Source organism: Notolepis coatsorum, assembly GCF_963971535.1.
Source record: "Notolepis coatsorum genome assembly, chromosome: 6".
NCBI lineage: Eukaryota > Metazoa > Chordata > Actinopteri > Aulopiformes > Paralepididae > Notolepis > Notolepis coatsorum.
In genome coordinates, this window is record NC_140170.1 from 71,658,956 (window position 1) to 71,684,482 (window position 25,527).

Below are 25,527 nucleotides of genomic sequence, written 5' to 3' on the forward strand. Positions count from 1 at the left end.
CGCAAAAGTAGCCTAGTTTTAAGTAATAATATTATAAATCTACATGCCTTGAGGATGACATTCTTTATAGCCTGCCTATCAATTGTTTTAAAGCTCAATAAACTATGACCGGAATTAATCTCATTTGTCCGGTAGATTGAAATCTTGCAGGTCACGGAGACCGGCAACAATTTTTTCTAACGGAAACCCTGGTCTAGTGAGGGGCTCGCTCCGCGGTTGCAGCTGGAGGCTATTGCTAAAAGCAGTCCTCTGGACCAGTTAAACTGACCCGGGAGCAGTGAGCCTCATAGTGGAGCAGTCCTCTGGACCAGTTAAACTGACCCTGGAGCAGCTCATAGCGGAGCAGTCCTCTGGACCAGTTAAACTGACACTGGAGCAGCACATAGCCGAGCAGTCCTCTGGACCAGTTAAAACAGTTAAACTGACCCTGGAGCAGTCCTCTGGACCAGTTAAAGCAGTTAAACTGACCCTGGAGCAGCTCATAGCCGAACAGTCCTCTTCTGGACCAGTTAAAGCAGTTAAACTGACCCTGGAGCAGCTCATAGCAGAGTAGTCCTCTGGGCTTTACTTCATTTTTGCTGAGATAGTTGGTTTGCACTCCAGCTCCAACAGTGAGGAATGGGAGCCAGAGATCCTCTCTCTCTCTCTCTCTTTTTCTCTCTCCCCATCTGTACACTCAATGATTTTAAGTAGCCAAATGTGACACTATAAAAACTAACCGTTTGATAGTTGATGATAAATATGCGAAACACTGAATCTCTATTGATATACATCGTCGCACTATATATGACCATATGGCCCAGCCCTACCCAGGACCGCCGTGACCTCCATGTAACCCCACCCGGAAGATTCACAGTCACCTCACTGAATGAGCAGGTCTGCCCTTTTACTTTACTGTGGTTTATATATAATGATATCAGGGCTGAATTCTTAATACAACTTGTTTTATTCACCTCGATGAAATTAATAAAGTGGGAAGTTTTAGCTGGTAAAAATAATATAAATCCGTCTAGTCATCCATCGTAGGTTGTGTTAGCCACTCTGCTCCTAGTGGCAGCTCAAAGGCAGTTTGACACGTTTTCACAAATGACAGTTTATGTAAAAGAGCAGCAGTTGTTTGGTTCCTGTTGGTTGTCCGTTAAGGCCATGGGTAGGTAGGGAATTTATTTTATTACATTTTTTCCCACGGCGACTATGGATAGGGAATTTCTTTATTTAATTAAAATGTTCACAACAACATGGATGCATGTACTCTGCCAGCATGTTTAATATCCATAATACTAAAGGTTAAAATACAAAGACACTATACTACAAAAGTACAATGTACAAAGATAGTATTAAAAATGCCACCCTAAACACTACTCACTAAATAGCCTGACGTCAGAGAGGCTATGAAATACTTGCTTTTTATATATTCTCATTATTGACATGACTGCACTTTTATTTTTAAATCCCCCCCCCCCCCCCCCTCATAAAATAAATTGGGTCGCACCTAAATCGGCAGGGTCGGTCAGCAACCGGAACCAAACCATTTTTTTTAGGCCCAAGCTAGGAGAAACAGTTTTGAAATACAAGCTCAATAAAACAAAGCCTGGACGCATCTATGGCTACAGTGGCTGTGTCGACCCGTGAGAAGAACCTCGAGTCACATCGAAGTCTTCCTGACAGACAGCACTTTGCCAGCCCTCTCAAATTCAGAGTTTGGAAAGACAAACCTCTCTTCTTAGCTACTCAAGTTAGAGGATCCAACCACAAGCCTCTTACCATCCCATCCCCCACCCTACACTTACACACTAACCAGTCCACACACACACACTTCTGATCACATTTCACGTCACCACAGAATGACAACGCCGGGCAGCTCTACACTCCCAGTGACTGGTTCATCCCCCACATTGAGAGGGGAGGGGAACAAAAAAGCAGGCCGTTTTTGGCTGCTCAGTCAGCAAGAGATGGCAGGCTGCTGTTCAATGCAGCGTACGGGCCAACATTAGCACATCCAATAAGGTCGTAGCACACGTTGTCACAAAGGAATTCCTTCACCTTAGACTGATGGCTGCTCGCTATCGCAATGTGCTGGTCAGATAGACTGCTCTTCAGATAAAGACTGTGCTCATCAGATAGTGACCTCATCAGATAGTGACTGTGCTCATCATCAGATAGTGACTGTGCTCATCATCAGATAGTGACTCAGACAGTGACTGACTGTGCTCATCAGATAGTGACTGTGCTCATCAGATAGTGACTGTGCTCCTCAGATAGTGACCTCATCAGATAGTGACTGTGCTCCTCAGATAGTGACTGTGCTCATCAGATAGTGACTGTGCTCATCAGCAGGGCTCTATGCTAACCTTTTCCACTAAATGAACAAATTTAGGAGCACAAAAAGAAATTTAGGAGCACACAAAAATATTTAGGAGCACAGTGAAAATATTTCAAGTAACAGAGTTCCCCCCCCCCCAAAAAAATAAATGTATATTTGTACTGTGCGTGCAGGGGGCGAAATTTAAGCCCGCCGCCCGCCATTGGCGCTCAGTTTTTACGTTTGGCGCTTGCCACCGAGAGGTCTGCCCGCCATGTGGCGTGTAGTTCATAACGATACTCTTATTTTGAAAATCTGTGCGGGTCTCATTTCCGCTCCAAACGCAGTTCCAGTCATAATATCGATGGCTCCGGCAGTTAGCAACATTCGGTTCGTATGATACTCTTATTTTGAAACAAACTGTGGCAACGAGTCATATCCGCCCAGCCCTGCAGCGGGATACTATTGGCTAAGGGCTTCTGCTCGTATCAACACAGAGGCAGTCTGCTCTAGTCTAGAAGAGCGGACCTCCATGAGCTACCGTTACTGTTTAAACAATGACTAGGGATGCACCGAATGGGAAATTCTTGGCCGAAACCGATACCGAAAATAGAAAACAGTTGGCCGAAAACCGAAAGCCCGAAAATGATTCATAGAATAGATATTTTTTTTACCAATGTTGTGGAACATTACGATTATGGAAAAATATATGATTATGGCTAAACTTAACTTAAATAATAAATAATCACTATTATGGGTCCATAAAACATTTATTCAGCACTTCTGAATGCATACAGTACATTAATTCCATCTTTTCTCTGGCTGCCGCAGCGGACATCTGTGCTCTACTGAGCGCACCTTTCTAGTCCCCAGCTGAATGTGCGTCAATGTGAGAAACACAATCCCCCCCCCCCTCTCGCTCTGAATAATATGCATATTAGATCACTCAGTGATTAACCGCGACGGGCATATGGTGAATGTAAAGGCATATTGAAGACGCATTTGTTGGACGCGTTGCGTGCAGAGTTTACATAGGGGCAGCGCGACATCATCACATTAGATCACTCCTACCGCGACGGGCATAATAGTGAATGAGGATATGGAAGCATGTTGGGGACGCATTTGTTGGACGCGTTGCGCGCAGAGTTTACATAGGGGCAGCGCGACTCCCGACAGCTCGACATCCAGCGTTTCCGTTAGCCGGTAATTACCGGTATTTGACTGGCAAAATCTGTTGAAGTCCGACATATTTAATCTCTCCGGTCATAATGTCCGGTGAAAATAATTCCCTCTAAACACAATTAGATTATTTGAATTGTATTAAAATAGGCTAAAATTATATAGCCTATGCGATGAACGAAACAATCTCACCAAGCAGCCGGTCTAATAATGACATCCTGCTGTCAGCGCGAGCTGGCTGCTGATATATTTACGTGAAGCATGGCTTGGCAGGGTGCAGTACTCCAATTCAGCCATTGGCAATTCAGCTGTTGGGTGGGGGCGCTGCTGACACCACTGCTCTGCTCTGCCTGCTCCAAGTGCTCCATGCTTCACGTAAATATATCAGCAGCCAGCTCGCGCTGACACAGCGGTGCCAAATTTCTCAGTTCTTCGCTTGATATAATTAATACAAATGTCCAATATAACGGAATTAGTTAGCTCATAAAAATGTGATTATAACAGACTGCTGTTTATTAAGGTCGGGCAGACTGCCCACCGACACCTCAAGTCGGCAGCAGCAGCACGAAGTCTCGAGGGACTTATTTTATTTGGAATATATTAATGACTGATACGCAAAAGTAGCCTAGTTTTAAGTTAAAATATTATAAATGCCTTGATGATGTCATTCTTTATATAGGTCTATCAATTGTTTTTAAGCTCAATAAACTCTGACCGGAATTTATCCCATTTGTCCGGTAGATTGAAATCTACCGGACACTCAGACCTGCAAAAAAAAATTCTAACGGAAACCCTGGCGACATCATCACAACAACACGCGAATGATATGCATATTAGATCACTCCTACCGCGACGGGCATAATAGTGAATGAGGATATGGAAGCATGTTGGGGACGCATTTGTTGGACGCGTTGCACGCAGAGTTTACATAGGGGCAGCGCGACTCCCGACAGCGCGACATCATCACAACAACACGCAAGGTTGTTTCTGTGAAAAAACTCTTTCGGCCGAAAGCCGAAAGGCCATTTATTGCCATTTTCGGCCGTCGAAATTTCGGTGCATCCCTAACAATGACCCAGTCAACTATTCACTTTTAGTTTAATACATGACGAGGCATTGTCTAACGGTATCTAGCTGGCTAGCTACTGATAGCTGCTGATATCAACAAATGCTCCAGCAATAGTCGACTCGAGTGCATAATACCTCCGTTCCCTCGTTAGCTAGCTCACGTTAGCTCTATATGTCCCAGTAAACTAAATTGTCTTAACGTTATCTAGCGGGCTAGCAGACAGTGGAGCTGTTTGCAGATAGCGAGCATTTTGACTTATTGCGTGGTGGCGATGTCTCGCAGATAATACAACTACAAGTATGATTATAATATATATTTTATTTAAAAAAATATATATAAAATATATATATATATATTTTTTTTAATCAAAAGAAATTTGGCAGGTAAGAAATATGCTTGGCGGGTAGATTCTTCCCATCTACCCGCCCCTGGCCGGTGAGTCAAAAAGTTTATTTCGCTCCCTGTGTGCGGTATCGCTGTTACATCACGCCCACCGCAGAGTTAGGCTGAATACCGCATCACCGCTGTTTTGTATAATAATAAAGTACCCTGCTCTCGTTGGGCTTGCGGCTCTGCAGATATACCCTACTCCTCTGTCAAGGTTCCAAGCGACCCTATTGGGTACCGATTGGTCAGAAGAGAGACGCGTCACGTGTTGGAGCGTCCTGCAGTGTGTTACCACCAATCGGCAAGCGCGTATTAGGTTTTTACTTCCTGAATGTCAGCCATTGATCAGAGCTCACAACACGGCTAATACGTTAGCTCCCGCCGGAGACCGGAGTGGATTACCGTCGCTCCTCAGGGGGAACGAGGCATGATTTTACTGCAACGAATGTTATAATAAAAGCCCTTCGTTCTATACACTTGTCTGATTGAAAACTTTATTAACAGACCGCAGAATGGGTACAACTCGGCACGCTCTGAGCAAAGAAAGGAACTGAGATATGAATTGAGTAACGCTTGCCTTGCTATGGTCCGGTAAATACGCTGATGTTATTGAACGTGTAACTATACAACGTTAATGCCACAAAACGAATGCCTTTGTAATCATAAGTAGTAACGTTATAATAAGAAGAAGAAGAAAGGGTCGGGGGGGTAACCGCCGGGCGCGCTGCTACCACCCCTGCCCGCGACACAGAGTGAACGGCGCACAACCAGAGGGGTGACTTCGAATCAGTGTTTCACTTTTAATAACGAATCCCAAACAATATTCATGCTGCCAAGTCATCCTCTAAAGATAGACATTTAGACTAGAGGCAGGCTATATGCTATAATGAGTAGACTACAAAAAAAAATGCATTAAAACTTAAATTCTTTTGTGTGTGTGTGTGTGTGTGTGTGCGGTAATAACCACAGCGGTAGGAAATATTTCGCAAATTTGTGCGGTAAGGAAAACATCAATACCACGCAGCTCTACACACATCTGTGCAATAGCACATACCACCAAAGTCACTGGCCCACTGTGTGCATGTGTGTATCTGCGTGTGCAAACGGGAATGGGACACAGACATTTGAACTATTAAGTGATTAATCCTACTGTGGCAAAGTTGTAGCCAACAACTAGGCCTAATAAAAAAGGCAGTGACATTGAACTACAAGTTCAAGTTTCTTTATTAGTTGTCATACAGAAAAGTACAGAACACTTTTATATAAAATGCTTCTTTGTTTTGCTCCAGAGATTGTGCTAGATAAAAATAGATAAGTATAAAATAAGTATAGTAAGTATAAAATAGAAGTCAAGTACGTAGACAAAAGTGTTCAGTATATACATAATATACAATGCAGAGTAGAAGTAACTGAGTTACAATACAATATACTATACAGTACAAAGCAGAAATGGGATGAGGTACAATTTAGGTACAATTTACAGTAAGGTGTAATGAGGTATGGGTTGTAGTGCAAATTCTTTACCAATAAATATTAGGGATGCCCCGATCACGTTTTTTTGCCACTGATCGTCTTGAGCCATATCGGCCGATACCGATCCGATCGTTTTTGATTAAAAAAATGTTTTTAAATTATTTTATACACAATTAATTTTGTATAAAATATATATATTATATAATTAGACTTGTACTTGTATTATCTGCGAGACATCGCCACCACGCAACAAGTCAAAATGCTCGCTATCTGCAAACAGCTCCACTGTCTGTGTGTACTCGAGTAGCCTCCAGATACGTCCAGGATTCTCCGGCGCTGCAGCTGGACCCTAGTATTGGTATAAATCACATTCAGCAAGCCCTCAGCTCGAATACGCATCGAATCAATGTTATAAGACATTGATATCAGGAGCTATCTGTAGCTACTGCTAGCCGGCTAGATAACGTTAAGACTAGGGATGGGTATCGTTAGGATTTTATCGATACTACTACTCCTATCGATACTGCTTAACGGTTCGGTACTTTGTCGATACTCTTATCGGTTCTTTTTGATAATTTTTATATGATTTTTATATTTGCAGTTGAGAGCATTGGTCATCTCCCTACAGTAAAGATTAGAAATGATTGAATTATTGTAAATTTGTGTGGAGTGGTGGGAATAGCTGCTTCAATAATAACTTATAACAACAACAGACAAGTTAGACAACTATGTATACAAAAAAAACGATATACACTGAATGATTAGTTGTTACCTAAAGTCCTTGGACTCCACTGTAGAGAACGGGTGCAGGCCTTTGACAACAAACTTTGTCACAGCCCTGTGACACTCGTTCACCCTATCCTCTGTCATCTTTCCTCTAGCTGCTAGGGAGAAAGGACTTTGGGTGGTGGAGGGAGGATGTGTGGTGGGCTCACTGGGACACATTGGTGGCTGACCTCAGCTTGACGATCTATAAAAAGTTTTTAGATTGTAGTATTTGTAGCTAAACAATTATTTTGTTTATTAGCCTATTTGTAATAATTCGTTATTAGCCTAGGAAACTCCGTATCTTGGCTTACCGGCTGCAGTGGACCACTGCGCGCAAGGCAGTCGAATACGGCGCATTTCTGCAAACTAATATAGTGTTTTGCCAACAAATGTTTTGATAGATTGCTCGTATTGCCACCCTTACTGGCAAATGTTTTGTTGCACTTGTGAACGCTTCGCTCTATCCGCCATCATCACGACTCAGTCCATGCAGAGCTGTCTGTGTCTGTGTGCAGCGCGCGTCAGCACGGAGACAGCGCTGAGATGCTTCCAGCTGCAGCACATCAGGTGTGCGGGGCTTGTATGTGCGGGGCTTGTAAGCGCTGCGGTCTGACGTGCTGCAGCTGCATACTATTGACAGCGCTTTCATTAAGGAGTACCCGTATGTATGTGTAGCGCGACTCGCGAGGAGTGTGTGTAATAATGACTCGCTGCGACTCGCTTCTCGTGCAGAGACAGAGAGAGGAGAGATCGTTCGCAACTTTTAAATAATAATAATAATAATAATAATAATTTCTCTAGAGTATCGATAGCAGTACCGAGGACGTCGGAGCTTATAAATACTCCGGTATTTTCTAATATAGTACCGGTTCCCGTTTAAAACCGGGGTCCGGGGGGCATCCCTAGTTAAGACAACGCCTCAGTGAACTATTTAGTTTAGAGCTAACGTGAGCTACAGAGTCAACGGAGGTAACTTATCATGCACTTGACTATTGCTGGAGCATTTGTTGATATCAGCAGCTATCAGTAGCTAGCCAGCTAGATAACGTTAGACAATGCCTCATGTAGTCACTGGGTCATTTAGTTTAAACAGTAACGTTAGCTCGGTAGGTACTGGTAGCCAACGTTAGCTCACGTCGCATCATGCACCAGACTATAGCAGACTGCGAGGCTCTTGTTTACATGAGTGCGGGAGGGGCTGGGGAGGAGGCGCCGTACGCTGCTTAGCTCTGTGTGTCTGAGAGAGAAGTCAGCAGTGACAGATCTCCGCTAAGAATTGGATCATGTTTTTCGATCGGTTTTGACGATCAGCGAAAATAAAGCATCATCAACGATCGCAGATTTATACTGATTATCGGCCGATAACGATCGGTGGCCGATCGATCGGGGCATCCCTAATATAAAGTGTATAAAAGTGTATAAAAGTAACAGTCACTTAACTTTAGCTTTTGCCCCTTTTATGCATACAATGCCTATGTTTTGGCTAGTGTTGCTCTTCTAGAAAGATAATCCTTTCAGGGTTGCCTATTGAAATACTGTACACCTCCAGTACAGAAACATTGTTTGAGTTTGCGTGTCAGGTAGACCATTGATTGACAGTCGATTCTGCCAATTACGTCACACCGCTTGCACCCACCTCTGCTGTTGATAACGCTAGCCAAGTTAGCACACACATACACACACGCACAGTGGGCCAGTGACTTGTGTAACAATGCATCGCAATGCATCAATCCTAAGGGGAAAATTCAACTGGATCGATTTGAAAATGTTAGAATCGATTATCGCAATTTTAATGTGTACAGTGTTATGTTATTCTCATGTCCGTTACAGCCAACACAACGACATACGCTACTGCATCAACATTATGATTAAAAAAGCAAGACATTCGTTTAGTTGCATTAACGTTATATTACTATTGCTATCGATAAATCTAGGTGTTCTAAAAATCTATTGCTATTGGTAAGACTAGAATAAGTTACATTAACTTAATGTTACCGTCTCGGAAAAGTCTCGCATAGCGCAATGGCGGACTTTCCGGAAGTAAAAAAGCAAATGAGAGCTTTCGAAATGGTCGCACTGTAGAGCCCTGATCAGATAGTGACAGTGCTCATCAGATAGTGACAGTGCTCATCAGATAGTGACTGTGCTCATCAGATAGTGACAGTGCTCATCAGATAGTGACAGTGCTCATCAGATAGTGACTAATCAGATAGTGACTGTGCTCATCAGATAGTGACTGTGCTCATCAGATAGTGACAGTGCTCATCAGATAGTGACTGTGCTCATCAGATAGTGACTGTGCTCATCAGATAGTGACAGTGCTCATCAGATAGTGACTGTGCTCATCAGATAGTAGGGGTGTAAGTTGTAACGGTACACAAAAACCACGGTACGGTAGGCTACGTACCTCGGTTTTGAAGTCACGGTTCAGTACGGGTTTTCGGTACAGTGGGGGAAAGTTTGGCTTTCCATGTTCCACTCAGGGGTGATGTAGTGTGCAGTAACTAATTGTACTTGTAGGGCTGTCAACGAATATTCTATATTGAAATTAATAATCGACAGGGGCGGCTAGGTGGCGCAGTGGGCAAGGCGCTCGCCACCAACGCAGGAGATGCTGGGTTCGAGCCCAGCTCTCTGCGTTGCTACCAGCTTGGCTGGTCGTTCATACTAATACAATTGGCAGTATTAGAGGGCGGGAAGCTGGTGGGTGGGGATCGGACGTTGTGGACAGCGACTCCTACAGGTCAGTTGGTGCGCCTGCGCAGTAGAATCAGGAAGCGACGAGGGCGGCGTGTCCCTCCCACGCAGAACCTCGCCGCAGAGAGATCGCGCTGTGCAGGTGAACAGATGCGACAGCTGCCTCCTCGAGTACATGGCAGCCGGCTTGTGGGAGGCATGGCCAACAGCGTTCGAGACAGGGGAGAGTAGAATTGGACAATACGAAATTGGGGAAGGGAGCAAAATTTAAAATGGGGAGAAAAAGTAGATAAAAAAAAGAAATTAATAATCGACGTAAAAAATTCTAATAATAATAATCATATTAGATTGCGGAAAAAAAACAGCCCCCGGTGGGCGGTCGTTAGTGGTTAACATACCGTTGTATTCGTTCGGTACACAGCCGTTCGGTACGGTACACACTGAAACGGTTCGGTACGTGTACCTTTACACCCCTATCAGATAGTGACTGTGCTCATCAGATAGTGACTGTTAGGGCTGTCTTAAATACCTCGAAGCTTCGTTCGATGGGCAATTGGGCATGGGATTCGAATGGGGGAATTTTTTATTTTTTTTGCTAAATCAACTCTGCCTCTCTTTGTTAACTACAACAAGCAATGCCGTTTGTTATTTAAGATGAGGTCGGACTCGGCACTGACAGATTTGTGTTCATTGTACTGCTTTTATAAAGCCTCAAATGACGGCTTACAATATTTCATGAAAGCAGTGTTTAAAAAGGCTTAAACTTTACAGCACTGACAAAGTTGAACAAAGTGCTGTACAAGTCCCACAACATAAAAAAAAAACGTTATTTTTTTTTTAGTTTTTATTATATTAAAAAGAAAATCGAATGTGGACTGGCACGACTATTAGAAAATATGAATATTCTAACTCATCCCTAATACTAGTGACTGTGCTCATCAGATAGGGACTGTGCTCGTCTTTTCACATATGTCTAGTAGCTTCAGTTCACACATGTACAGAGAGAGAGAGAGAGAAACACCATATGTCATAGCGAGCTGTCACAGAGACCTGCTCTGTGAACATTCTGCTTCCATGTGAGGCCACGTCGCCCTGCTGCCAGGCCGCCAAGGATGAGCATCATGGGTTATGTAACCGTGTTGACGAGGCGTTGCCTCACTTGGCTCGGCCCCAGGGCGGCCTCTTCCATCTCCAGCTATGGAGGTCCCACAGATTACCTGTGTTGGGCCTCACCACCACCGGTAAAACCATTTATGCAGCTCAGGATTAGAGTGTTATATTTGATCTCCGCCGGTATGCTCTCGTTAGCATTATTAGTAGGGATGTCCGATATTGGCATTCAAATGTAATATCGGAAATGATCGGTATCGGTTTTCAAAACAAATTTATTTAACCTTTATTTACCCAGGCAAGCAAGTAAGAACAAATTCTTATTTTATTTATTGTGAAAAGTATGCATAATGTTGCGTTAATTCCACGACAAGAGATATGTTATGTTAATTACCTGAAATTATTCCATTTTTGGGGGGGGGGGGGGGAACCCTGCATATATCGGTATCGGTATCGACAATATCGGTATATCGGATATCGGTAAAAAAAGGAAATGACTGGCGGCAGACTTGGACCTTAAAATCAACAGTTCACTTTTCTTAAAAGAGCCAACGTGATTTGTCAAACTGGAGTCATTTAAAATCAATCCTAATATCACTAGCACCTGTGTTTTGCTTTTTGAAATGGTGGAAAACTAAATAGTTGCCATTTGTTAGCAATGGTAGTGTAAGTCAATGGGGTCGGTTAGCAATAGCATGTCTCAGAAAAAAGCGGATGTAGCAGCTTCCTAACCATTTGATAACATAATTAACTTTATAGTAGGGCTGGGCGATATGGCCAAAAACGCTATCGGGATAAAATTATTTTCATATAACTCGATATCGATAATTATCGTCAATATATGTCTGTCAAGTATAATTAACTTCTTATGCCCAGCGCCGATGGACGGGCTATTAATAGACTTGTTTTGCTGCTGCGAATGTCTCGAGTTGATGTCGTGATCAGTCCGTGCACTTTAGCAGTTAGCTAGAGCAAGCGGTGTATCCCATGACAATGTACTAAAATATGACCATAAAATACTCTGTTCCGCCCCAATACATTGCAACGACGTCCACCGTATACCCCACACTACTATAACCGTTACCCTCAGAATTCAAAACACACACCAACTCGGCAGGTAAACTATAAAATAGCGCCGTGCAAGCTAATTATTCTAGCCAGCCTCGTTTCCAAGCGGTGTATCCCATGACAATGTACTAAAATATGACCATAAAATACTCTGTTCCGCCCCAATACATTGCAACGACGTCCACCGTATACACCACACTACTATAACCGTTACCCTCAGAATTCAAAACACACACCAACTCGGCAGGTAAACTATAAAATAGCGCCGTGCAAGCTAATTATCCTAGCCAGCCTTGTTTACTACTTGAGTCATACCTCTCTACGTCTCCTTCAGGGGGCGAAATTAAAGCCCGCCGCCCGCCAGGGGCGCTCAGTTTTTACCTTTGGCGCTTGCCACAGAGCCCTGCCCGCCGTGTGGCGTGTGGACGTGTAGTTCATAATGATACTCTTATTTTGAAAATCTGTGCGGGTCTCATTTCCGGCCCAAGCGCAGCTAGAGTCATAATATCGATGGCTCCGGCAGTTAGCAGCATTCGGTTCGTATGATATTCTTATTTTGAAAAAAAAACGTGGCAACGAGTCATATCCGCACAGCCCTGCAGCGGGATACTATTGGCTTCTGCTCGTATCAACACAGAGCGGCCCGCAGCTCTAGTGCCACTGCTAACGTTAAGCTCTCAGAATGGTAGCAGCTCGCCTGCAGCATCTAGTGCTAACGTTAAGCTCTCAGAATGGTAGCAGCTCGCCCGCAGCTCTAGTGCTAACGTTAAGCTCTCAGAATGGTAGCAGTCTGCTCTAGTCTAGATCGGACCTCCATGAGCTGCATAATACCTCCGTTCCCTTGTTAGCTAGCTCGCGTTAGCTAGCTCACTTAGATCGATCTGTCCCAGTAAACTAAATTGTCTTAACGTTATCTACCGGGCTAGCAGTAGCTACAGATAGCTCCTGATATCAATGTCTTATAACATTGATTGAATGCGTATTCTAGCTGAGGGCATGTTGAATGTGATTTGACAAAATAACCGTAACGTTAAAATTGGGTCCAGCTGCATTGCCGGAGAATCCTTGCATGCTGAATGTAGGGTCTAGCTGAATATAGGGTCTAGCTGCAGGGCCGGAGAATCCTTGCTGGAGCTGGAGGCTACTCAAGTATACACACAGACAGTGGAGCTGTTTGCAGATAGCAAGCATTTTGACTTATTGCGTGGTGGCGATGTCTCGCAGATAATACAACTACAAGTATGATTATATAATATATATTTTATTTAAAAAAATTTTTTTATATAAAATAATTATATATATATTTTTTTTTTAATCAAAAAAATGTTGGCAGGTAAGAAATATGCTTGGCGGGTAGACTCTTCCCATCTACCCGCCACTGGCCGGTGAGTCAAAAAGTTAATTTCGCTCCCTGGTCTCCTTCATCTGATAGGTTGTTAGTGCGTTTGCTCATATCCAAGCTTGGAAAATCGATATATCGAAACTTTGCGACCACGTTTCATGTTTATTTTCGAGGAAATAATTTATCGCAATAGTTATCGTTTTATCGCCCAGCCCTACTTTATAGGACTAAAAAAAGACATGCTAACTGACCCCATTGACTTCCACTAGCATTGCTAACCAATGCTACCAATATTTACTTCAAAGATCGCAAAGATCTAAACAGTGATGTCAGTGGTTTTGGAACAAATCAGATATTTTTAAGAACTTGTTTTGAGAGTCGGGACTGAAGTTGTTTGCAAAAAGCTGAAGAAAGAATGAATGACATAAAAGGCCCCATGAAATCAAAGTAGATTAGTCATTCCCTGGAAAACTAATTTTGCGTCCAATGAAATGCTTTCTAGAATGCCATTTACAGAACATTGTAACTGAGCTAGCACTCTGCCTCTAACTAAATTGAACAAATGTTCAATGTTAGCTTGCTAGCTAACATTGAGACTCATAACATAGGTTAGCTTGCTATGATGCAGTGATGCATTCAGCACCATTGGCTACTATAAATGCCAATCAATATCCACGACAGGTCCCTCCCTAGCTTCCTGTTTTTACAGGAAACGCATGAATATGTGGAATCAAATAGCATTCCGTTTCATGGGGACTTCACGCTCTGCACACCTCATGAATAACATGGATAACTCTGTAGGCACTCGTTCAATGAGGTCGACCCTCAGAGCTGACCTCTTGACCTCTGAAGTTAACATCATCTCTGAGTCTCCTGCATGAAGGTTAACCCCTGTGTGGTGTTGGCATTTCTGTTACTCTGGTCTGGTGGACACACTGCATTATTGGGATTTTAACCCTTTCACTACCACACTAGAGAAGGTTAACCTTTCACTACCACACTAGAGAAGGTTAACCTTTCACTACCACACTAGAGAAGGTTAACCTTTCACTACCACACTAGAGAAGGTTAACCTTTCACTACCACACTACACAAGGTTAACCTTTCACTATCACACTACACAAGGTTAACCTTTCACTACCACACTACACAAGGTTAACCTTTCACTAGAGAAGGTTAACCTTTCACTACCACACTAGAGAAGGTTAACCTTTCACTACCACACTACAGAAGGTTAAACCTTTCACTACAGAAGGTTAACAATGTGTAGGCATAACAATTCATGCTTAATATTTACCTCTGCTAGATCACATATACATCACGTATGTAATATAAATGTGGAGAGGGGGGGTGCACAGTGTGCACTCAATGAAAACGTGTTCTTCACATAAAACGAGCCGCGGCCACAAGGAGTCTCAGGTTAGAAACAATTATAAATTGTAGCCTAGATACTTTCTTGAAAGTGAGACTTCCTGGATAAATAAAAAGGTTGAATAAAATAATCTCTTTTTTAGTAAACATTGAAAGCGGTCCCACAGCCCTGAGCACCATACAGGGGTTGAGAGGTCAGGCTACTGACGCATGGTAGACCAGTGGTGTCTTGAGGGTTTTCCTAAGTCATGACAGAGGCTTATTTTCTGTTGCCCACAAGTAAGGCCTCCTTTAAGATGACTCTACTCTGTGGCTACTGGCAAATCAAATACTGGGGCGTACGATGGGAACCAGTTAAGTGGCTAGAAGTATTGTTGAGAAAGTTACTTGCAGGCCCTTTTCTCGCCAACGTCGACTTGTAGACAGACCTCTGCCGCCGCCTCACCACGCAGGCATGGTTTGGGGAGAGAGACGGGTAACGTTCTGGATGAAAGTACTCGACGAGGCGAAGGTAACCCAATGCTAAACAGGCCGTCGGTTGTTTCGTGGTTTGATCCAGATTCTCCGTGGATCAGTTATTATTAGATAATAACTATATATAAAGTAAACATAAATCGTTGTTTACAAAAGTCTATATAGTGGACTAATGTTGGTTTAAAGATAATAGTATGTCCTTGCTGAATTATAAGATAAGATAAGACATTCCTTTATTGATCCCCTTGGGGAAATGTGGGCGTCATAGCAGCATGGGGGAGGGGAGGTACAGGTGCAGGCATGGCAAGACATAAATATAGGAAATAAAACTATAGTAAAGATAAAAATAAGCAATCAAATCTACTTATGCTAAGTCGATTTCTGAACCAACAGGAGGTTTCGGCTTTCGGGAATGAAAAGTGAAACTGTGTAAATTAGCCTAAAAAGCAAAAAGAACTAACTTTAAACTCACTTCTCCCATTCATTCTGTCCAGGTGCCTGAAGCGCAGGTGAGAAAAGGCTTTGTGTATGCTGGCTGTGGACACCTCTTCTAATACACTGAAGTTGCTCAATTAATGCGTCCTGGAAAATGCCACGGTAATGCTTTACGGACTGGAATGATAACAATAATAACAAACAAACATGGAGGAGCCTGACACACAACGAGAGGCCGTCTAGCCTTCCAACAAGCGGGAGGAAGGACTGTGACACGAGGAAACTCACTCCAACACCCCGCGGAGCAGGGTATCCCCCTCAGAGATCGTTTGGCCCGATGGCAGGTGTCTTTGGACATGAGGCCAGGTGCGGACCTGGCAGTATTAACGTAGGGCCTAGAGATGTTCCGATACCATTTTTTCCTTCCCGATCCGATACCTAAGCTTTGGGTATCGGCCGATACCAGTGCATTATATTATATAAGAAAATCAATAATTTTTTTTACATAGCAGATACTGTTTTATATATACCGTTTTTAAGTAATAACTAGAATGTAATGGTATTTATTCAACAACAGATGATTAGTATTAGTATCATTAATTGACAACTATGCTCAATGAGTTGACCCACGGACTGGTTGTTGGTACATTGGTTCCGCACCGACGTTCTACGTTGTTGCACTTCCTATCCAGGCTGCTCCTTTTTTGTTAGCTCCTAGCAGAGGCTCTGGCTAGTAGTAATGTGTATGTTGTGATTTTTAATGGGCAATAAATATTCAACATTCTCTTTTGAGACTCCGCCTCAGACTCTTATCATTTGGCACTAAAAGCTAAACATTGTCACGGTATGGCTGTCCGCATTTGCATTATGTCATTAATTGTCGATCAGTGACGACACAGGTTAGCCACGTTAACGTGAGCTAGGTTAGCTAGCGTGAGCTACCGGTAGATTGAAAGAATGTAACATTACTGGTGAAAAGGTGATTTACCTTGGAATACTCCTTTGCCAACTTGCTGTACATTGCTTGCCGGTCTGCAGCCATTATTGCTGGATTATGAATAGTCCCAACTTTAGCCAAGGTAACGTTAAGCTAAAACTAGCTCTTCAGCTAGCTCTTCAGCTAATGCTAAATAACACCAGCAAGCTCCCCGTCACACCGCTCTGTCGAGACGATGGCATTTAAGAAAGTATCTGCTGTTAAAATGACAAACAGCATTGACACTTTAATTCACGGTCGATTAAAAACACGTTTGTTTTATAACGCTCACTCTCAGCAAGAGGATACCGCACGTGTTGTTGATCAATTACTCATATGGTATCAGAGCAAAGAATTAGAAGGTACTTGCCGATACCGATACCAGCATTTTAGGCAGTATCGGAGGCATTTCCGATACTGGTATCGGTACAACTCTAGTAGGCCCTATAGTTTTTGTGATGACAAAAATAGCGTCTTTGAGCACTATATAAATCCGATGTATTATTATTATTATGACACAATCGCAAGACGGGAGTCATGAAAAAGGGTAAACTTTCTCTGTCAGTCGTTTATATTAACGACAATAATACAAATATTACAGTAGTTACCGTGTCACTCTAAACTATAGAATAGAGTAGAAATGGAGGATTCTGATTGCATCAAAGGTAGAATTACTTCAAAATCCTCTTTAACTTTGGATTTGTTGGAAGTTGGAACTTGAGATTGTAAAAAAGTGAGCCGCAGTAACCTAAGTCACCGTGTTTCAGTCACCAACTTTAGTGAAAATATGACAAGAATAAATTAATCGCGGTTTTGGTAATCACTGGGAACTATTCTACTAGTATTTAAGGTCGCTTTCACATATAGTTTGAGGACTCGGTGCGGTTCTGGGGGTGAAGTTGCAACATTGTTGCATTCTTCATTTGGTTCGTCTGCGTTCACATAGAGAAATCTGTCAGCGGACCGAGACCTTCTGAACAATGTCACGCGGTCGAAAAGGGCGCTTGTCTATTGGACAGTGGAAATGTGTGTGTGGCTGCAAGCCTGTGTGTGCGCGCGTGTGTGTCTGTGTGTGCTGTCTGCGAGTCCTCCAGATCAGCGGAGCGAGTTTTGACATGGCATTGATCCATTGTTCTATTGAAGCACATTACCACCATCCTCTCGCTAAACAACTTGTAGACCAATAATAATAATATAATAATAATAGTATTGACGTGGCATTGATCCATTATTAATGCCGTGCGCCTCGGTAATAATAATAAGCCGCGTGTTTCTTCCTTCTTCCCAAGATGCACAGTTAGATAGATAGATAGATAGATAGAGAGAGAGATTAGATGCAGTGTGCTTTCTGCTTGTTTTGCAGTGAGTGCTGCGAGCAGTGGTAATAATAATCACTTCCTATATTTGGTTCGCGTTTGGTCCGCTGAAGCCGAACCGAGACCTACGTTTTCAGGCGGACTAGAGTTCGCCTGTTTGGTCCGCGGACCGAGTTCGACGCGCATTCACACAGACCCGAAAAACCGGACTATCGAACTCTGGTCCGAAAGTCCGGACCAAACAGCCCCTGTGTGAAAGCGACCTAAAGCCCCCCCCCCCCCCCCCCCCTGCTGCTTTGACACCCGAATTTCCCCTAGGGGATCAATAAATTATTATCTTATCTTATCTCAATACACTACACATGGGTGCTGGTAAAAACAAGGGGAAATATTAAGACAAAACGAGTCATTTTTTATAATTTAATGACTTAATATAACGTTATATATTTCTGCCCTGGCGGCGTGCCATGCTTGTAATACACTTGGGGACATCCTGCTTCCATACACAACAGGACTCAATAGCCCAACCACAACAAGATAAGGAAACTCGCACTTAAAAGAAAGGGGTACTTCTGTTCGCTCGTGGTTTGGATACAGGAAATCCGACACGACCAGAAAACTGTACTTTGCTGTAAGTACGCTGTAGACTTCCCATGTCAGACTCCAACGCAACAAACCTCTTCTTCCACCTACCCTTATACTCATATACCCAAATATGCAGTATATATACCCATATACCGCATATTTAATTTCTATCTTTATATTTACCGCATATATATACCCATATTTGTCTGAAATATACCTGCATACAACCCCTCTATATACTTGCTTGGACACCTGCACATAACCCATAGCTCTGTATTATAGCTGTACAATAATGCTGTATACCAAATATATATTCTCACCGCATATATACCTATTCTCACCTGTCTGTACTTACCAGTAAGTGTAGGATAAATATATATATATATATATATATATATATATATACACACATATATCCTACACTTACTGGTTACTTACTGACTAGTTAGTACTAGTCAATCATACCGTCTTTATTTAATATACTACAACTCTGTACAGTACATAGATCCGATTAGCACTACACTTAGTAGTACTAATTTGTATATTTTGTACCCAGTTTAACCACTTGTCCTGTACATTGTATATTGCAGTTGCACTTTACTGCTACATTTGCACTCTGGTTGGAATGGATGCCACACTTCTTTTCGTTGTAGTGTACTTGTGCTGAATAATGTCAATAGAGCTGCCGCGATTACCGCATTACCGCGGTATCGCTGTTACATCACGGCCACCGCAGAGTAGGCTGAATACCGCGTCACCGCTGTTTTTTATAATAATAATAATAAATTACCCTCCTCTCGTTGGGCTTGCGGCTCTGCAGATATACCCTACTCCTCTATCGAGGTTCCAAGCGACCCTATTGGGTACCAGAAAAGTCACGTGAAACATTGCAGACCACTGATTGGTCAGAAGAGAGACGCGTCACACGTTGTAGCGTCATGCAGTGTGTTACCACCAATCGGCAAGCGCGTATTAGGTTTTTACTAGAGTTGTTCCGATACCGATACTGGTATCGGAAAAGCCGCCGATACTGGCTAAAATGCTGGTATCGGTATCGGCGAGTACCCTCTAATGCTGCGCTCCGATACCATATGACGTAATTTATCAACAACACTGTGGTCTGTTGAGTAAGCATTATAAAACAAACGTGTGCTTAATCGATTAAAGTGTCAATGCCATTTGTCATTTTAACAGCAGATACTTTCTTAAATGTCATCGTCCCGACAGAGCGGTGTTGACGGCGAGCTCATGGGTTCGCTTGGTGGCTGGTGTTATTAGCATTGAACGGCTAACCGAAAGCTAGCTTTAACATTACCTTGGCTAAAGTTGGGGCTATTCATATAATCCAGCAATAATGGCTGCAGACCTGCAAGCAAAGTACAGCAAGTTGGCAAAGGAGTATTCCAAGTTAAATCACAATGTCACCAGTAACGTTACAGTCTTCTATGGTCTTCCCATATACCGGTAGCTCATGCTAGCTAACGGTAACGTTGTCATTGCACAATTGCACGTCGCGTACACAATTAATGACATGTTGCGGACAGCCATATCGGCGACAATGTTTAGCTTTTAGTGCCAAATGATAAGAGTCTGAGGCGGAGTCTCAAAAGAGAATGTTGAATATTTATTGTGCAAAAATCAAAACAGATCCGACTGCTACTGAACGGAGCCTTGTAGACAGACTGAGTAGGGTATATCTGCAGAGCCAGTGGGTAGCGAGTGCAGCAACGTATAATGTCCGTGTGGATCATTGGAGTAGGGTATATCTGCAGTGCTGAAGCCCCATACTCATTGATTAATGATACTAATACAAATCTATACAATCACCTGTTGTTGAATAAATACCATTACTTTCTAGTTATGACTAAAAAACAGTATATATAAAACAGTATTTGTTAAAAAAAAAATATATATATATATTTATAAAAAATTTATATAATATCGTTTTTTTTTTTTTTTATGTATGCACTGGTATCGGATAAGTATCGGTATCGGCCGATACCCAAAGCTTAGGTATCGGAATCGGATCGGAAAGGAAAAAATGGTATCGGAACATCTCTAGTTTTTACTTCCTGAATGTCAGCTCATCACAACACGGCTAATAACGTTAGCTTTAACTCTCCGCCGGAGTGGACTACCATCGCTCCTAAGGAGTACTAAACGAGACATAATGATTTTACTGTCTGCAACGAATGTTATAATAAAAGCCCTTCGTTCTATACACTTGTCTGATTGAAAACTTTATTAACAGACCGCAGAATGGGACAACTCAGCACGCTCTGAGCAAAGAAAGGAACTGAGATATGAATAGAGCCTTGCTATGGTCCGGTAAATACGCTGATGTTATTGAACGTATAACTATATAATGTTAATGCCACAAAACGAATGCCTTTATTATAAAGTAGTAACTTTATAGTAATAATAATAAGAAAGGGTCGGGGGGGTTAGGGGTAACCACCCCTGCCCGCGACACCGAGTGAACTGCGCACGACCAGAGGGGAAACTTCGAATCCGTGTTTCACTTTCAATAACTAATGCGTGCTTGCCGAATCCCAAACAATATTCATGCTGCAAAGTCATCCTCTAAAGATAGACATTTAGACTAGAGGCAGGCTATATGCTATAAAGAGTAGACTACTACTAAAAAAAAAATGCATTCAAACTTTTTTTTGTGTGTGCGTGCGGTAATAACCGCGGCGGTAGGAAATATTTTGCAAATTTGTGCGGTAAGGAAAACATCAATACTGCGGCAGCTCTAAATGTCAATACATTTTAATCTAATCTAGGGAAATACATGAGGCAGGACAGGGAGAGCCTGATGATGCTACATGATGATGCTACATGAGGCAGGACAGGGAGAGCCTGATGATGCTACATGATGATGTTACATGATGATGCTACATGAGGCAGGACAGGGAGAGCCTGATGAGTGTTCCTGTTTGCCTGCCAAGTGTCATCTTATGTGTAACGAGTAATTAACTAGCCACCAGTGAGTGTCTTAAGTGTCTCGAAAAATACATTTCAATGTTCAATATAATACATATAAATATAATAACAACTTGTGAGTGAGTAATACCTTTCAAAATCAAAATGACCCATATTGTGGTAGGAGATTGTGTCCATATGGCACAGCCCTGCTTCCAGCCACGGTAGATAATAGATATTCAACAGTGACAACTGTAGGTTGAACTAGCTACAAGCTAGCACTGTAGCGAGTTCCATGTAGTAGAGTAGAAGACCATACATGAGGGATGTGTTCTTGTAGTCAATTTACTGTAGTTCCTATGAGCACATGCCCAACATGTGTTTTCAAGCACTTTGAACTGGACGAGTGCTACAGAGGAAAACGTCTTCATTACCGTCTGAACCGAGCATGTCAGAAGTGGAAAACAGCTGAGTGAGTGACACCAAGCTATGATGCAACATTGATTCTGTCGGTAAAGCTAAGACCAATATAATGTACAATTGCAACATGTAGGCTGTATAGCCTAAAGGCTAAACTATGAGAAGAAGAAAAAACACACTATTCACGGAGCCAGTAAAATTCCTATTAGTGGCTCCCTGCCTGGCTGCCTGCTCTGATTCTTTATACTCTTACTAGTTACGCAGCTGGCCAGTATCACTACTACCATAGTGTATTTATACCTGTATCACTGTATTAATACTACAACTCTGTACATACATCTGATTAGCACTATACTCAGTAGTACTCATGTATTATATGATACCGTTTAATATCCTGTACATTGTATATTGCACTTTACTGTATTGTCTTCTACTATTACCATGTACCCCCCCCTGTACTTACCTGTACTTCTTTTCATTTTACTGTACTTGTGCTGTATGATGCCAATACATTTGAACGTAATCTAAATGATTCTTTATTTATTTTGATTTATTTTGGGATATTTACAGCTACAACATGATACATTGACCAGGCATACTCACTGGGGCACAGAAGATAAATCCTCATGTAATGTTAGGCATATTTGTCATTCCACTGGAGTCTGTATCCTTCAGTCATGAAGTATATTCTACTGATGTCTGATAAGAAAGAAACTGGCTGAATTCAGAGGCAAATATAACTAAGCGACGTTGGGACAATGTCCCCGTCTTTATCTGAGAAAGTTGCTTTTTAGATTAGATTAAAATGTAATTGTCATCATATACAACACAAGTACAGTACAACCAAAAGAAGTTTGACATCCAACCAGAATGCAAATGTAACTAATAATGTGCAACAGTAATATACAATGGAGATTAAACTGGATATAAAATATATAGATATAGTACTACTGAGTGATAGTGCTAATAAGATGTACAGAGTTGTAGTATTAATATGTACAGTGATACAGGTATGAAGACAGTATGGTAGTAGCCATACTGGCCAGCAGTGTAATTGGTAAGAGTAGGTAAGGGATATGTTATGTATATATATATAGGATCTACAGATCTAGGATCTACAGATGTACAGATATAGTATACTACAGATTTCAAGCAACAGACACCATTATTCGTGTAGCTTCGAGGCTACTTGTTAGCAGTTTGATAGAAACGTAGAAGAAAGTTTAGTCTTATGGTTTTAACGTCGAAGTAAAGTCATTCAACGTGGCTACTTTTATCCCATTAACTTACTTCAACATAACATCACGACGGCTTGTGAGCTTCTATAACGAGGTCCGTGTGAGTTAACTCGTATATCTGGTTGATTTGGGAGCAACTGTTGACCTTGTTTGGTCAGAATAGTTAGTAGTAAAAAATAAAATAAAAAGCTGCCTTGGCCGCACAGCAGGGAGGAGATGAGCTAATGAGGCTAACTGTCGTCTCTAAGTTCAAACCAGCCGCTTTTCGAGACTATATCGAGCCTGACAATTCGTGACAACGAGCTGGAGTTCGAGGTGAAAGTAACCCCCTCGTGTTCTGCTAATTTATTTCCAAATAAAACGCCGATTTGGTTTTTAAAAGCCAGCTCGTCAGCAGAAACGTCCCGTTGCCAACAAGCTCACGTTAGCCGTGTAGCTACGTTAGCCGGCTAGCTGTGCGTGGCAGTTTGCTGAGCACAGTTCAGAGTCTGAACAGAGTCCCATTCTGAGCCCGATGGACGGCTCGTCAACTCACCTTGCTGTGCTGGTGGCCCTCTATGGCTCTCAGCGCGGTCTCTGTCAGTTTAACGTGTAAAACGGTCACTCTGTCTGCGTCCCTTCGACCACAATTCAGTCCATAGCTCCCATCCTGGGAGAGCGCCGCCATCTTTACCAGCCCTCCACCATCGTCCCTCTGACGTCCGAGCATTTAGCAGAGACTACTAGCTCCCTACCCTGCTCCCTACCCTGCCTACTGGGGAGGGACTACCACTGACTACTAGCTCCCTACCCTGCCTACTGGGGAGGGACTACCACTGACTACTAGCTCCCTACCCTGCCTACTAGGGAGGGACTACCACTGACTACTAGCTCCCTACCCTGCCTACTAGGGAGGGACTACCACTGCCTACTAGGGAGGGACTACCACTGACTACTAGGTCCCTACCCTGCCTACTAGGGATGGACTACCACTGACTACTAGCGCCCTACCCTGCCTACTAGTACTAATTTATATATGTATATAGTCTAATCACCTGTACATTGTATATTACTATTGCACTTTACTGTTACATTGGCACTCTGGTTGGATACCAAATTTATTTTCATTGTACTGTACTTATGTATGATGACAATGAATTTGTATCTAATCTAATCTAGGGCCTAGTGAGGTACTACCACTGACTACTAGCTCCCTACTCTGCCTAGGGCCTAGGGTAGGGAGGGACTACCACTGCATGTAATTGGTCTCACTGGTGAGCACGGTACCTTTACCATGTTACTTTCAGCTCCACTGTGGGCTATTGAAGTACAGCTTTGAGCTACTTAACCTGTAGCCTACTCAGTGGCGAATCCTCCTGGAAGCCAAGGGAAGCCAGGCTTCCCCATTAAAATATGAATATGAAATATGAAAGAAAATTGTTTTTATTTTTAATTTTTTATATAGTTTACAATCATAATCAAAAATCATTATTTTTCATCTCTGTGTTATAATTTTTTTTTGAATTGTCTCATTCTACACTGTCAGACTCACTGAGGCAGGCTGGCAGTCACTTGATTGATTGATTGATTGAACATTTTATTAACAGAGCAGGCACGTTAGAATGCTCTATTCTATTATCAAACATTTAGCACTTTATTAGCCACTTATTTTTCGCCGGCGGGACATTTACTGAGGACCAGCACACTGTGGATATTATGATTTAACAAATCTATCTGTCCAGAAGGAGCAAGGAGGACCAGTTTATTGGCCAGGTAAGAAGGAGTTTCTAGCTTGGATGCTAAGTTACTAACGTTATGGCTAGCTTGGATGCTAACTAACGTGATTGATTGATTGATTGAAAACTTTATTAACAGATTGCAGAATGGGTACAATACAGTACAGCTCAATACACACAATTGTTAAGGGGATGCAGACCAGAGAAAGACTTTCGTCTTGTTTACATCAGGGTCCCCCATTTTCAATTCATCAGGAGAATGGTCATGGTTTATTACTGCAACCCATCATGGGTTGGATGCTAAGTTACTAACGTTATGGCTAGCTTGGATGCTAACTAACATGATTGATTGATTGATTGATTTATTGATTGAAAATTGTATTAACAGATTGCAGAATGGGTACAATACAGTACAGCTCAATACACACAATTGTTAAGGGGATGCAGACCAGAGAAAGACGTTTGTCTTGTTTACATCAGGGTCCCCCATTTTAAATTCATATTGACATTTATGACATACACAATATACATGACATTTATGGCATAGGGACATATAGGTATTTAGTACTGATACATTTGTGACATATGCGGTATCCAAATATACAGTACTGTTACTCATAGATCCTGACAGAGTATACATATGATATGATGGGGAGGGGACTGTACATTAGGAGGGG

General features: G+C 42.4%; 1 protein-coding gene across 1 annotated transcript in view; it reads right to left on the reverse strand.

Moving 5' to 3' along the window:
• The window catches only part of ell2 (elongation factor for RNA polymerase II 2), a 92,831-nt gene extending 68,983 nt beyond the window's left edge, over positions 1–23,848 (reverse strand). The window contains exon 1 of the mRNA XM_084315623.1: positions 23,671–23,848. Within this exon, the coding sequence (XP_084171749.1) occupies positions 23,671–23,844 (174 nt within the window). The 5' untranslated portion in view covers positions 23,845–23,848. The remainder of the gene's footprint in view (positions 1–23,670) is intronic.
• Between the last annotated feature and the right edge of the window lie 1,679 nt (positions 23,849–25,527).